The following is a 15,782-nucleotide window of genomic DNA, read 5'->3' on the forward strand; positions in this document are numbered from 1 at the left end:
AGGGCCTTTCCTTTTCTCTCTCCTCCTTTGCATCTTTCAGTTTTGTCCGTAGGCATACCTATGAGCTCCTCGGGTGGTGAGGAGGGGCTCTGCTCGGTGCTGGTTCCGCTGGGTCCATTGTGACTTGTCCTGCAGCCCTTTGTTAGCCAGCATGGTTCTGCTGCTGGGCGCTCCTCCCGAGTGGGAGCAGGGGAATCTCCTCTGCTTGATGCCAGGAGCAAAACCACAGACCTGCGTGGTTGCGTGCAGCGCACCAAAAGGTCCTCCGTTAGAGGGATTCGGTCTGGCTTTTGGCGTCGTCTTGAGAAGAAAGGTAGGGGAGAAACTGCTGTATGGTCATTAGCAGCATCGTACACTCGGTTAGCCCTGGGAAGGGGGTTAGACCTTTGGGTGTTGTGGTAGCACTTGGTGTTAATGTGAGGCAGGGCTGGATACAGCCTGATCTGGGAGGAGAAGTGTTGGCTATTGTCCAGAGGGCTACAAAGATGTCATGATACAGGAATATGTGGCCTGCTGGCTGGTGTGCAGGGAGAGAGGAAGGAAGAAAGGGCTGTATCAGGTGGAGAGGGTGAGTTGCTACAGCCTTCCCCACTTCTGCTCCATTAGACTACTGTGGACATGCAGCTTAGGTGATGTTAGGCTCAAACCTGGCCACCCAGTGTTTGAAATGGCAGCAGCTGTGGATGCCATGCTTCCTCTCTGGCCTTGTGCTTTGCTGTCTCACTGGTGTTGCAGTACCTTGAAATTCTGGAGAAGCGAGTGGTTTCGTCATGCTGAAATATCAGTCTGCCCTGTCTGTGCCCCTGTAGCAGATTGCCTGGGAACTGGTGATGGGAAATCTTACCAGAATCTTCTTTCTGAATCTTTGAGGACAGTGTCTTATTTTGCATCCCTTTCTTCACAACCTGGTGACCCCTGTTGCACTCAGTCACCTCCAGTGTACAGAGCAGTGGGAGAGCAGGAGCTGCAGTGAATGGCAGGACAAAATTGGACCAGGGAGGAAGAATTGATACCAGGAAATATTCAGAGAACTCAGGCATTGACTTTCAGGTGTTGCAAGCACAGCCTGAACATTTGGCTAGGAGTCAAAGGCACTGACTGGTTAGAAATCTTGTCTGTGGGCAGCAGAGGCAGCAGGAGCAGGTGTCTCAGTGGATCCCTCTCGTTTCTCCGCACTGCAGTGCCTGCTCTTGCAGTAATGCTCTCCAGATCTCCCTTACCCGAGACCCCCACCAGCCTGCCTGCATCAAGTTTTCTCCTAACTGAGCCTTGCTTGAGTAAATCAGCAGGACCTCACCCCAGCCTGACCTCGTCTCTCTCCCAAGAAGCCAGCACTGGTATGGCGATACTGGAGTAGCTTGAGTCTGAGCTGATGGACTAAATATGTCTGTCTGTGCTGCTGGCAAGCCTGCTCTCGGAGTTGAGGCACAGCCCATGTTATACTACAATAGCAATATCCTTCCTTGTTACCTCTTCCCCTTCCTGCTCCAAAAAAACCCACTTCAGACTCAAGGTAGGCTCCAAGTAGCATTTCTGCACCTTTTTTGGCGTGGCAACACTTCCTCCCACGCACTGTCGCTGCAAATCTACCCAGGCAGTGTTGTGGCAGAGGTACCTCAAAGCAGCGTGGATTTCCCTTGATTTCGTCAGCCTTAGGTCTGGGCTTTCTGCAGACGTAAAAGAAGTCACAGTGCGTGGCAGCCCTGCCGGTACGCTCAGACGGTGTCGAGCGGATGGGTCAGCACATCCTACAACGTTGTTAGCTGAGATGCCGCTAACCGAATGTGCGTGCGTTTAGCTTGTGCGTGTGAAATAAGAAGTATTTGGTTTCTCCATCATCACGTCAGTTGGCTTAAAGCCTCCAGCAGTCAAAGCTTTGCCTTTACACCAGGAGTGCAGCTGATCAGTGAGTGTTTCCTGGCTGATGGATAGTAATTTATCTGCAGTGCACTCACAGCTTCCAAAAGTTGATTGCTTGCAAATGCATCAATTGCTTATCCATTTCCCTCTGCAAATCTCAAGCGTTCTTTGCACTTCACAGAAGCTCTAGCTCCTGGGTGACTTGGACTTCAGCCTTGCAATGCAGGAAAGAAGAGTGAAAAATTTCTCTGCCAGTCTTCTCAAGGCATGGTTACCAATGATCCCCTTCCCAGAGCAGCTCTGGGTTTGCTTTCTTCAACCTCAGGTATAATGATGCTGTGCTCCAGCCCTTTGGAAGGATCCTCCACTGCCCATCTGCTTTCCTGGCAGAACGGAAGGTTCAGCTTTGTGCTCTATTGTATTTCTACCTTCCACAGGGAAACGAAAGCACCCAAGGTGGCTGCTGTGCTTCATGGTGTGACAATGAAGCACAAGCTCTTCAGTATCAGTCACAGGCAGGGTCACAGACTGGGGTGGAGGGGTTGTCCAGGCACCATGTTGTCTTCTTGGCTGCTCAGTTGGAGGAGGGAAGGTCCAATGCCTCTCTGATTTTTGGGACCAGGTCTCAAGTTCCTTTTCATAATCTGGTCCTCAAATACCCTCCTTGTCTGCAGCTGGAGAAGGAGCAGCCCTACTACTAGCCATCATCTGAAGAGAATCATAGGAGCAGAAATGAAGCAAATGCATGAGAGATAGAAGGAGGAGGGAAATACCTGAGAAAGAGCTGTGATGAAGAGGCTGAATCAGGAAAGAAAAAAAGTCATGAAGAGGAGTCATGGCATCCATCTCAAAGCCCTTTGAAACTGAGGGGAGAATTTCCGCTGTATTCACTGGGTTTGAATTGGGCTGCAGCAAGAACAGTATGTTGCATCATTTGAAGACATTGCAAAATTGGGGGTAGCAGAGGGGAAAACACAGTCTTTGAAAGAGAAGGGAAACCTCTGCGGTCTGGAGAGCTTTTTAAGGGTCTGGAAGAACTGGTCTCGCTTGGCCAGGCTGTCAGCGCAGCACCAAGCCCTGGGTCCTGCCCAGGGGTTTCTTCAGGGAATTCAGCGTGCGTGCAGTAACCTATTTCAAACTGCAGCAGGTAGGAGAGGAGGGAGGTGGGGATGCATCCCTGTCCTGAGGGTGGAAGACAGCCATGTGTCACTTGCAAATCTTTTCAGCTCTGGTCATTGTCATGGAAATGTGGACAAAGATTTTAGCAAGGCTGAAAGGAGGGACCTCTGTCTGTGATGCTATTTTGGGCACAGTGGCAGCTCTTGCCTCCCAGCTGGAGAGAATTAGGTTCCCCCTAGATGGTGGATGGCATTTGGGCACTTGACCACCTTAGTCTCTGTGAATTCCTAAGCTGGCCAGGTTTGATGTAATTTTGGGGAGTCCTTGGAGATGGTTGTCTGAATGCACTGTGTATTAACTGCAGCTGATGCGCTTGAGCCTGCATCCATCCCAGGCACGTGTGCTACCTGAGACAAAATCTGTGGGTGGCTTCTCTGTGCCAGCATGTTGGATTTCAAATGTTCCTGCTCATGTGGATCCAGCTTGCTTTCTCCTCTAGTGATGCCCTCACCAGCTTTCATGCTGCTGCTCACCATTTCCTTCCTAATTCCTGCTGTCAGCTAATTGCATGACACTGGCTGCCCATGTATCCCTAACTAGCTTGAGGTGTAGCTGCCAGTGCTGGGGAACGCTGCCAAAACAAGTAGGTTAGGAACCTGAAGGGGATATTTGACGTCCAAATCCTCTCGATTTCCAAAGGAAGATGGGTGCCAAACTCTTCTAAGTCTCCTTCAACTTTTCCTGCCTTGTTCCCACATCCTGCAGTAACTGCTTGGATGCGTGGGAAGAGTCAAGGCTTGATTCTGTTCAACCCAGGGCTGCAGCTGCATGCGCTCAAGCACTTTTCTTGGCCTTTCTCTGCCTCAATTTCCCCATCTGGAAAGCAGTGGAGGGTGATAATGCTTGCTTCCTTTGATCTGTACATCAGCAACTTCTCATACAGCATGGGGGTTCATGCTTTAGTGAGCAGTGTTTCTCTAGCTGGAGACCAAGTCACCTGGAAAGTTTAAGACAAACTTTGCTGCATCCCAGCAGTTCCTGGCTGCATGCCCATGCCACGGACCTGCTGGTGCAGCAGTCCGTCGTAGCACATGTTGGCTGCTCACGGGAAGCTCTGTGGTAGAGCAGCAAGAGTGGGGATGCCTCACAGGATCAGAGCAGGGGGTTGACAACAGGGTTCACCAACAGGCTCCAGCAAGAGGAAGGGATGAGTCAGGCCCAGCATCCAGCCAGGAGGAGATGGGGCTGGAGACAGCTACCTACACCATAGGTCTGAGGTCCACCTTGGAGATAAGTAAACCTACTAGATAGTTCTGGCAAGGACTGGGCTCCTTAAATGTAGCTGTTGGACCAGTGGGCAAAGGGTGCATGGGTGGGGTCCCAGGTGGGGCTCATCTGAGCAATTAATCCCTGTTAATGTATCCAGGTCCCCGGCACTCAGGAGGGAATAGTGCACTGCTGAATTGATTCTGTTTTGTTAGCGATTGATCTGTTGTTTTGAACTTGTCCCTTTTTCTCTTCTTTCTCCAGCGCCCCAAACCTGCCAGTCAAGATGCCCAAACCCAGCAAGGTGAACCAGGCCCTGGCAGGTAAGGATCCCTCTCTGCTTCACCTGCTCTGTCGCTAGGGTTACACGAGCAAGCAGTTTACCTTTCTGTGGCACTTACTTTCCTTCGTTAGTTTTTAGGAAGAGTCTGAAATGTTGATGGCATTTAGGGTTTTAGGCCCAAAGACTTTTCAGAAAGGCAAAGAGGGTAAATTTGGGGAAGAATGGGATGGTCAAACCTTAGTAACTGTTCTTCTCATCAGTGCTGGTCCTGAGGCTCCCAAAATGAGTGGGTTTATTTGAGGATTGGGTATTCATCTTCTCCCATAGGTGTGGATGATCAAGTAGTGGGGGGGAGCACACGGATCAAGCTCAGTGCTAGCTGTTAGTTTATACTTTTTTCTAAAGTTAAGGGGGAAGAGTGGTGTGAGACGGTGTGTGGTTTTTAATGTGATTTTTTTTTTAATGTGGTTTTATTACAAAAGCTGAGGTGGTCTTTAGCTTAAAAAATGATTGTGATGCCTTGACTTGGGGAAAGGAAGGGACAGAAGTTGAATCAGATGTTGTCTCCTGTGGCAGCAGAATACAGGTTTGCTTGTTATCATCCAAACCTGTGAATACAATACTAAATATACCTGAGGAGTGTGTCTGGGAGGGATGAAAGTGCCAGTTTTCAATGCTCCTTTTCAGAGTAGATTTGCCTGTTAAACATGAAATGGCATTGCCTTGAAAACGACAACTTGCGCTTGCAGCTTTCAGTGAAAGTGTTTCCATGCCAAAAACCGTCGGTGCGTTTGCTGTGTTTTGACTCAGCCAGCGCCAAACCTCGGGACCCTGGTGTGGTGGTGCCGGGGGATACGGGTGTTCTGCTGAGAGCAGATGTCTTCTCTGTACCAACACTGACTGTACACTCAAAATCGTATTGTAACGTGGTAACCCGGGGTAGAGGAGTGGAAAAGACCTGATGTATGGTATTTTCTGGGCTTTTATGTACTTATTTCGGACACTACAGAATATCTACTAACCCTCTCCTTCCTCTGGCTCTTGTCTATGCATGGTCTGTTGAGGTTATTAGCTCCTTGGACACCAAAGTTTGCTGCCGAGCAAGTGGAGACAGTTACGTTCTCGCTCTTGGAGAAAATGGTTACCACCTTATTCCAGGAAAGGTGACAGTGCTTGGTCTTCTCCCAAGCGTGAGGCTTTACCCTGCCTAAAAATGATCCCCAGGATTGATGTTTCCAGTTGTTTAATGTTATCACCATCTTGAAAACTGTGCCTTGCATGTCTCTATAGCCAAATGAGCACTGCGTAAAGACTGATACTGAGTGTCTCTGACAGCATGCAGCCCATCTGTCTCCCCGTTAGCAAATCAGTCTTTGTGGAAATAAGGTGTAAAGTCAAGCTCAGACCTCGTCTAGGTGGATGACCTGAGCAGAAGAACTCCCCTTGCTTATAGAAGCTCTGAATTTCATCCTCTGGCTATTAGCACTGACTGTGTAATTAGGTACTTAATCACACAAAGGTAAATACAGCAAAGAACTGAAGAGCCCTGGTGAATCCAGGCTGTGTTAATGTTGTTACCTGTGATCTTGTTCTACATGTGCAAGACATCCACTGTTAAAGTGGAAGAGGTGAATATGCATGGTCCATTTATACCTTGTAGTGCCACATTTAGATATAAAAGGCTGCAGGAGAGCTCAGTAGAATAAGCCATTTACCACCATTTAATAAAATAAAATGAAAAGGTTAAGCTTGTAATTGATAGCTCTGTTGTTGGAGGCTGGGGGTGCAAAAGAAGGAATAATTATTCATTTTAATAATCTTTAGCACTCCACGAGGCAGCGAGCAAGAGGCACTCTGAGTTGCAGGGGAGTGCATGGGCTGAGCTGAGTGTGGTCAGCGCAGAAGCAAATCCCCAGAGCCAGCGTCTCCTTCAGATCCAGGTCTTCGTAGGACACAGCTTTGATCGGTGCTGTACTGCCTTCTGCCAAGTGTGACAGACCTCAGAGGTGCAAGGGAGGAGAAAAATCTGAATTTGAGTCTGTCCTTAAAATCACATAGAAGCAGAGGAAAGATCTGGACAAGTTAATTAGCAAGTGAAAGGAAAATAAATCTCTGGGAACATTTCTGGTAAACAGTAAGCAGTGGAGTTCTGGTAAAAAGGCCAAATTTTATTGAAACATTAATTGGCTGGGTCTTTAGAGACACCTTCTTCCCTTCTATGCTCTGCACTCTGTTTCTAGAACCTCTTCTGGGAAGTGGTATTTTGTTCACATTTAAAATCCTGCAGATGGTGTTTGAGTTACTTATTATTCGAGTTATTCTCTAACACACAGGTCAGGCCCCTTTTGTTCCTCTGGTCCCTGCTGCGTGACTGCTTCTTTCAGCATCAGTGGTGGAAAGGCTGGGGACCCAAGGGCTTTGTGATGATGTGCAGGAGAGGGCAGTCTCAGGTGTGAACTGAGGAAGGCTTTATTCTGGGAAGTGTGTCCAGAACACTCACAGCCCTTGGTCTCCATCCCGAAGTGCCTCTCAGCAGCTTTGGCTCTGGTTTGAAGCAGGAGACATAAAACCCCTGAATCTTGTGGGTGATCTTGAGAAATGCTGCAGGTGCATCTCTTGGATGCAGAGGGAGCTTCTGGTGGATAAAAAGGAGACGAGGGATCCTGCGGGTCTGAATGAGAAGCTGTGTTTTGTTTGTGTGATGAGCGCCTGGCGATTTGAGTGAGGGATTTGCAACACTGTCAACCCCATGTCTTCTAAAAGCACCACTTGGGATCCCAGAAATCATGAAGCTGACTTTAAAACCATGTTTTGTACAAAAAAAAAAAAAAAAAGAAAATTATTTTTTCCTTGCTTTCTGCTATTTTAATACTTCAAGGTGCATGTGGAAACTTGTCTTTTTCTTTCCCCTGAGTATTTGGTTAGTATGGTGAAACGCAGAACAGAGGTCTAAGCAAACTGTTGAACCACAGTGTTTGTGTTTAAGGATCAGCTGGACTAACATCTCTTGGGAATAATGGAGTTTAGCTGGTGTGCTTCAGGGCTGGGGGGTGGACTACGCAGTCATATGAAGGCCCTTCTAATGCTATTTTTAAGATGAAGGCTGGAAATTAGTTTTTTGTTAAATGAAACTGAGTGTTTCTCATTTGCATGATTCCTAGAGCTGGGGCATTTGGGAACATACTAAACAGAATAATTTTGGTGGTGGATATAATCGTACAAATTAGCAATGCTTTTCTGAGATCTCATGCTATTTGAAGGTAAGCTCTGCCCTTTCCCCTCTACCTGCTTAAATCCAGGACTGGAACCAAAAGCATACCAGTCTGAGGTCTGTGCAAAAACAGATCAGTAGCCAGACCTGGTGAACGGAGGGGCATGTTAGGCTGGGTCTGTGAGCAAGCGTGTGGTCAATGCTCATTACATTATGTAAGGATGTTTTTCTCATGCTCAGCTCCTGCACAGGATATTACAAAAGTCCCTTATTTACATGGCTGGCCGAGAAAAGCTGGTCGATGTTGTCATAGCTCCAGTGAAAATAATTTTACCCCAAGGAGTCAGTAACGTTGTACCTCTGGCCAAATAGATGCTTTGAGCAAGAGAAAAGAGGCAGTTCTCTGAGTGTGGTTATTGCATGCAGTCATAGAATCAGATCAGATGCCAAAGGATGCTTTGCAAGGCTTTCTGTCTCTTCCTTCCTGCAGTCCTTGCAGGGAAGAAACCCAGTGGCCAATGGAAAGTTTGAACATATTAAATAATATTTTTTCAAGTTCCTGGGGTAGCTAGTGAGCAGCAGGAGCTCTTATATGGAACCCTTGCATGCGTGTCCAAAGCAGTCTTGGTCTGGGCAAGCTTATCTTGTTGCAGCATGGCCCTTGCACATTCAGGTGAAAATTTATCCAAGTCCAGAGCCACATTTGCTCCTGACATAACTCCACAGATGCCTACAACAAGTTCTGAATTGAAGTTGTTGTGTCCACAGGTCAGAATTGGAGAATCGATCTGCAGATGTGATGTGTGTCTGTGTATTGTTTTGGGACTTTGTATGAACACACACTCCCACGTAAGGCTTAGATCAGAGGAGATCCCTTGCTGGGGACTCTTGTCACCAAACTTGTGGGAGGATTGTTAGATGCTGAGATTCCAGTATTGTATTAGAACTTTAAAGGAGGCATTGTTGCTGGGTTTTGAGATGAACCAGAAGAGCAATGTGACACCAGAACATACCCTTTTTGAATGCTCTCTTGATTTGAATCTGCAGAAGATGATTCATTGTGTGTCTCTCTGAAGGCAGCAGAAGGTAAAAGTGGAAAACTACCTTTTCTTGGCTGGTTTAAGATTGTCCATGGTAGAACATTTGGTTGGGGTAATTCTCCTGGTCCCACGTTTGCCCTGTGCTGTATGTTTGCGTTGAGTTGTAGATGTGTTTGCAGGAAGAGAGAAAGTACCTGGAGTAAATGTTTATTTTCTTTGTGATGATTCATGATGCTGGCAGGCAGGTTTGGACATGTTATTCCAGGTATGGGAGGGGCTGTGTTAGATGGTAACTGAACTCAGCTGAGGTTCTGTGGCTCGTGCTCTTCACTGGGTCTGATTTTTTGAAGGCAACATTTTGTCCTCTGACATTAAGAGTCTGAAGTCAGTTGTTCAGCCTCTGCTTCTGTCGTGTTCTTTTTTTTTTTTTTTTTTTTTAAATGAGCTCTGCATGTTAATGTTAGCAAGATGGTATTGATCTCTTAAGAAGAAAGCATTAATTTTGCATTTGCCTATCAGTCAGCTGTGCGTAGGTGGTGATAATCCCTGTTAGTCTTTGGACTTGCTTTTCAAATGTCAGTCTTTGTAATCAGTGCTATTGCACTGCTTAGAAGCAGGTTTTTTGGAGACAACTTTACTGTTTCCTTTTCTGTACCAATTCTGGGAAATTGCATTTTGCAGCCTCGGTGAGGTCAGGCTGTCTGAGATGATCTCCCCCAGCCGTGGGGAGGTCCAGCATCTTCCCTGTGTCTCCAGAATATTGTTCCTCTGGGCTCTCTAATCAGTGTGAGTCGGTACTGCTCTTCTGGGAATACCTCCAACTGTCCTTTAACCTGCTGAAAGTGGAAAGTACCTGCCTAGTGCACGTGCAGGTAGGTGGCAGCTTGGGTGCTGTTGCTGGGCTTCAGGTGTTCAGTTGTACTCACTCATTCAAAAAACAAGTAGCTTTTGTTATAGGAACATTTAAGCTCTTCCTTAAGGCTCACTGGGAGTAGTGAAGGACTGCTGGCTTACACCGGGGTTGAAAGCACACAATAGTCTTGCGGTCTTTAGTTCAAGGCTTAAAGGAAGTTATTTTGATTGTGAAATTTCTGGATTCGATGTTCAGTTAGAGGCCTGCTGGCTTGTACTGACGTCAGGGGCTCTCCTCGGCTGTACCTGCTGGGAACAACCCGGTGCTGTCAGTAGGGTGAGACGTACTAACTTGGTGCTTGCATTTTTTGAGGATCCTTCTCTGGCCCTGCAGTTCCTGGGAACTGGGGGGCTACACCTCAGATCTAGATCAACAATGATGGTACTTAATGAGGGTGCTCCATGGCTGTCTGGTTTGCTGTTGCCTATTTCCATTTGGAAGCATGTGGTTTCACCATGTGTTGGGCAGACCAGCTCTGCCAAAGGTTCTTGGGTAACCCTGGGGAAATTACTTCATCTGTCTGTGCCCATCTCCCCATCCTGTGAAACCCCTTCTGTCTGTCTTTTGGTCCTTAGATGAGAAAGTTTTAGTTAAAGCATCCAACTTTGTATATCAGGAAAGGACTTGAACTGGTTCTGGAGTATTTATTGTACTTGGACCTTACATGAAGGAGGCGCAAAATGCAGTCAGCACTGCATAAGGGTAGTTCTGCTTGTGGGGCATTGACATAGGCTTTGCACAGGGGATTTCTAGTCACAAAGCGCAGGTTCTTGACTGGTTGTGTATTTGAGGTAGAAAATAGTCTTACCACTTGCACAGGAAGCTGGCTGATGCTTCCCGTCAACTCAATTTTCAGTCATGTGTGGGCAAGGTACCTCAGTTTTGTCCTGAGCAAGTGTGCTCTTATATCTGCCTTTCCCAGCCTCCTGAACAGAGGCTTGAAAAAGAAAATCCTTAGAAATCTCAGCTTTAGTCATGAATTACCATGCAGGATGCTGGCAAGAATTTCCACAGCTTTAGGATGTGTTTTTGCATGGTCTGCTGTAAGAGGTAGCTTTTGGGGAAATGTTGGCTTTTAGGTTGTCTGCTGTCTGTCTGCATCCATGAGCTGGTTTTTTTTTTTTTTTTTAGTTCTGGCAATGGCTGTGGCAGGTGGGAAAGTTGCTTCTTGGGAAAGCAAAGGCAGATGTTTTCTTGAATGTAAGTTTAAGAGCAATATGCTACCTTAGAAATGTTATGACTTGTAACTGGCCTGTATTTCATGGGCAAACATCATATTAGATCAGCATGATCAGTCCTGTAGCTCTCTGTGTGCCAATTTTACCTTCAGGGAATGGCTGTCCTTTTTAATGATTCATTAGCTTTAACAAACTGCATCCCATGAATACAGCTGGCTGGGATGGGGGAGGGCGAGAATTGCGTTGCGGCTGGGGGTGCTAGGAAAAACTGGAGTGCCAAGGAGGAGACAGTGTGGGGTGAACTGGGGGGCTGCCACCATGGTGCTCATCTGGCAGGGGATCGAGTGGGGCAGCTCCAGCCCACAGTCAGCCCAGCACTGCTGCAGTGTTTGAAGGCAGTTAAGCTGCACTCTGGGGATCGGTTTGGTGCGATGCCTTTGAAACACGTAGCTTTAGGGGGGAGTAGCTGAGCAGGACCTTTAGGGGTTTGGGTGATGCCCTGGATCCTTTAGGCCCCCAGGGTCAGGGTTGCTTCCAGGGCTCCGGTGAGCGGGAGGACTTTGCACCACAGCAGATGCAAAATGCCGGAGGAGCCTTAAAGCTAAGGCAAAGAGGAGGGTGCCGCTCACACACCAGCGCAGAGGGTCACGGGCGAGACTTGTGCCCTTATTTCCCTCCTTTAATTTGCTGCCTGGGCTCCTCCCTCTGAAAGCCTCTGGATCCTGTCCTTGTGCTGACTCCAACCCTGTTGCCTCTTGGATGTTTTATGTCCTCTGAATCAAGGGCTTGGGTTTTGTTTTATTTTATCTTTTTAAATTTTCTTTGAAAGTTTTTTTTTTTTTTTTAATGAATGTGTTTTCCCCGTTGTTTCCTTCCTGCATGTTGATCTCGTACCCGCTGTAGGCATGACGGCTATTCTGATGTCAGCCGCTGGACTCCCCGTGCACCTCACCTGTGTGCCGCAAGCTGCCAGCACCCATAAAGCCACTAAAAAACACAGCTCAGTTAAGGAGGGGAGGAAAGTGTCCAAGAAAGGTAGTTCCTGCTCAAACTCTGATATTTGCTTCCATCTCCTTCTTTATCTCTCTGCACTTGTTCTGCCTCCCTCCTTTCCTCTTGTCTCTCCCCCCACCCTCTTGGCTCTTCTGATTTGACTGATGATGTTTGTCCCACCAAGGGGAGAAGCAGGATGCGTCTCCTCTGGCCTGGATGGTCTCTGACAAGCTGTAAAATAAGATGATAAAGTAGACCTGGTCCTGTGGTAGGTCTGCTTGTTTCCATCAGTCATTAAAGCTGGAGCAGCCCAGTTGTTCTCTGTGCATGTCAGAGACTCCTGCAGCCTCCCCCATGGTCCGGCTATGCCCTCCTGGGGAGCCCTGGGCATTCGTGTACCACGACCTTCTCTGACTCATTGGTGGGACAAGTCTGAAAGCTGAAGGACCATCAAGGAGAGCATTTAATCTATATATGCTTTCAAGAGAAGGTTTGCTTGTGAGCCATGCTTGTCATGGTTGAGTCATGGAATGAGAAGCATCTTCCAGACAAGTGGGCCCCTGAGTCATACAGGGCTTTCTAAGGTCGAATTGCAGAGGATTTGTTCTCTCCACCTCTGTCTGGCGTGGGAGTGGAATGGAGCTCTCTCAGGTGGACGTGCCCTGGCAGGAAGGGCCGGGTTACCCCAGCTCTCCTGCCGAGCTGAGCCACCTCCAGGGTAGGGCCTTCATTTCTCCTTTTCATATCTCACTGGCATCCTGCACCCTCACCCTTGCAGAGTCTGTGGGCTCTCAGTTTAGAGCCTGGGTCCCATGTGTGTGTGGCAGCCCTGGGACTCTGCGGGGGTAGGTGTGAATCCAGCCTGGTGTAGTTGTAGAAATTGTTTGCCAACCCTGGCACAGGTGTCCTGGGGTGGTCAGCCACCACCAAACCTAAGGTGCTTCCCACTTCAGATAAGCGAAGGGGGGACTAGAGGTGGGGGATGTTCAACGTGGAGATGCTTGTGTTTAAGAAAGAGGGAAGAGCCCTGAGGTGGAGGGGAAGAGGCACCTGGCTGTCTGGGGAGTTTGTTGGTGCCAGTGTTTCTTTCCTTGGAGTCTGTGCTTGATGGGGAAGTGAGGTCCAACCCATCTGAAGCAGGCAGGAAGGGTGGTAGAAGGAAAATAGAAATTAAATGTGGAAGGAGGCATCTTGCAGAAATGCATAATGGAGGGAGCCGGGAGGAGGAGTTGCAAACAGCGAGAAGGAGGGAGAGAGCAAATGTGGAGTAGGATGTGTGATAGAGGGGGAGGAGAAAGCAGGGGGCGGCAGGAGAAGCAGCGAAGAACAGGAGGAGCGAAGGAAAATGGGAGGTGAAGGAGAAGAGCTGCGCGGAGGTGGGTGGGAGAGGGGCTGGGTGAGGATCTCGCTCCACAGAGGGAGCTGGCAAGGCAGCGGGGTAATGCGGCCCCTGGCACTTCACTCCCGGTGCGGGCAGTGTCCATGCAGCCCCCTGCAGCTGGGGATGAGGGCTGGGTGGTGGGGCAGCCCTGGAAACAGTGCTGAAAGAGCTGCAGAGAGGCCAGGCCCTCCTGCAGAGGCATTGCCTTGTCCCTGTCGCTGGAGGAGCCCGAAAAACAGGGCCAGGCCTGCCATTGGTGTTGGTCACCTGCTGCTGGTTAATGACATGAAACTAGCTGTATTTAGGGTAAGGTGTGGCCACAAACACACAGCCCTGCTCCTCTGCGGTCCCCCCACCCGGCAGCGCGGCTGGCTGCTGGCTTCTCCTCGGTGGGGTCTGTTGGTACCAGGCTCTGCACCGCTCGCAGCATCCAGCCCCTCCCTGGCATGGAGGAGATGCGGGTGCAAGCAACCAGGATGCTCGCAAGGGTGTAGTGTTAATAGGAGGATATGTCTTGTGACTTCTGAGCAGGGCGGGGAGAGCAGCAATGCAGAGCATGAAGCGGGGCGGTGGGGGAGGATGGGACATGGGCTGGGGGGGGTGAGAGCAACACACACCGTGTGAGGTGTCCACCGGGAGATCGGAGGGGTGGCTGTAGCCGTGCTGGGTGTTACGCACCCCATCAGCAACACCTCTTCCTCCATGAGATGCTGGTTCCTCAGCGCTTGCGGCAGCACCCGAGAGCACACGCGTGTTGCCTGCCAGGGCTGCTGAGCCGCACCTTGGCCAAAGGCTGGGTGTGCTGGGGCAGGGCTGGCACCGGCCTTGGCCCCCGGGGGTGTCCGGGCAGCTGGCTCAGCCCCAGGGCTGTGCCCAGTGCCAGCCCGGAGAGCCAGGCTGCCACCTCCCTGCCAGCTCACCGATGCCACCTGCTGGGGCCAGGACACCTCTGGAGGAGCAGAGAGGGGACAGCAGCAGGAGGCATGGGACAGTGTCTGGGGATGGGGCACCAAGCAGCTCCTTCTCCCATCTGGCATGGCAGGATTTGTCCCAGCCGTCCTCGCCCTGCTCAGGATGTGCTGCAGAGGAGACTTTGCCAGCTCTGCCCTTTTCAATGCTGGGGTGCCTTTCTACATTTTAGATTGCTGAAATTCCCCCTCATTTTAGAAAGCGGGATCCCCTTTGCTGGGGGCAGGGATCCTAGTCCTGCAGAGTGCATGACTTGTGGGATGAAGAGAGTACTCGGTCCCTCTTAGGAACAGGCTGTGTTTGTACAACACCCCTCTGGGCTTAGAAGCGTTGCTCTGCAGTGAAAGTACTGAGCCTGACTTACAGCCAGACTGTTCTATTTCCTTTTACAGACCCTGAAGCTGCCAATAGGCAGAGATGGGCCCATTTTGTGCCCTGAATTTCTGCATAACGTGCCCTTTGCCCTCTCACACCCCGCTAGGATTTTCCATTATGGAGAGCTCTAGTGAGAGCTGTGCATCCAGGAGCTGGCCCGTCAGTGTGCTGACTACAGCCAGCTGGTGCCAAAAGAGGTGGTGGTGGGTGCAGCGTACCCGTGCCCCAGCGAGCCCCTTCTTGCTCCCTTCTGCTCCTACCGTGGCCCCACACGGGTTGAGGCAGCATTGATGGAATTTCAGCCAGCTTGGTGAATAGCTGGGTTATGTTAAACAAAGGCACTAATTAGTCAGGACTCGTTAACGTTGTTGCCATTCTGGCAATGATGTCTGCGGTGCAGACGACTGCTGTGCTGTGGGTGCCGCAGGTCTCAGGGAAACCGTAGTCTCCAGGCAGGCACTGCACTATCGGTGCTGGCACACGGCCTGGCAGCGTCTGCCGTCCTGACGGATCAGCGCTGCCTTCCCACCGGCTGGCACGGCGCTGCGCTTCCGCGGGCTGCTGCAGCCGCTGCCTCGTGCCAGCACCGCTGACTGTGCACTCGGAGCGGGCCGAGACCCCGCCGGCTGTCCGGGAGGGAGGCGAGTGGCTTGTCCGGCTCTCTCCGAGCACTGCCGTGCTGCTCGGGCATGGAGCCAGCCACCACAGGGCTCCCCTGCCTTCCCAGGGCCCCTGGGGGGACTGAAGGGAGGAGGTGGTGGTTTGGGTCTGGTGTGCCACTTGTTACCCTCTCAGCTGATGGGATCGCTGTCCGCTTTTCCCCTGGCTTGGAGGTTTCCCCGCACGTCCTCTCTGGGATGGGCAGTCACGTGCGGAGTGCTGCGGTACGGAGGGAGAGGAGATAAGCGTGCTCATCCTTCCCTGCCAAGCAGGACAGGATCTGGCTGGGCAAGGGGAGTAATCCCAGCTGACTCTGCTTGCTCCCTGTATGTCTGTCCATCTGCAGCTGGGTCGGCGGACCGTGCCAGTGCCTATGGGATGGGTGGGATAGGGAGCCCCTCATAGTCGAGGGAGCTCGCTGTTCCCATGGGCAATCTGCTGAAGGAGACAGGCTGCAATAACAGGGATGCTCTGTGTCATGACCAGAGCAGCCTGGTCGCTTGGTTATCCTGCTGAAATGCTAAATGTGGAGAA

At 50.2% G+C, this 15,782-nt stretch overlaps 1 protein-coding gene across 1 annotated transcript in view; it reads left to right on the plus strand.

Annotated features, from left to right (window-relative positions):
• DTX2 (deltex E3 ubiquitin ligase 2) overlaps positions 1-15,782 on the plus strand; it is a 40,108-nt gene that overhangs the window by 16,849 nt on the left and 7,477 nt on the right. The window contains 2 exon segments of the mRNA XM_052803580.1: positions 4,510-4,568; positions 11,774-11,905. Of these exon segments, the coding sequence (XP_052659540.1) occupies positions 4,510-4,568; positions 11,774-11,905 (191 nt within the window).

Source organism: Harpia harpyja, chromosome 12, assembly GCF_026419915.1.
Source record: "Harpia harpyja isolate bHarHar1 chromosome 12, bHarHar1 primary haplotype, whole genome shotgun sequence".
Lineage (NCBI taxonomy): Eukaryota > Metazoa > Chordata > Aves > Accipitriformes > Accipitridae > Harpia > Harpia harpyja.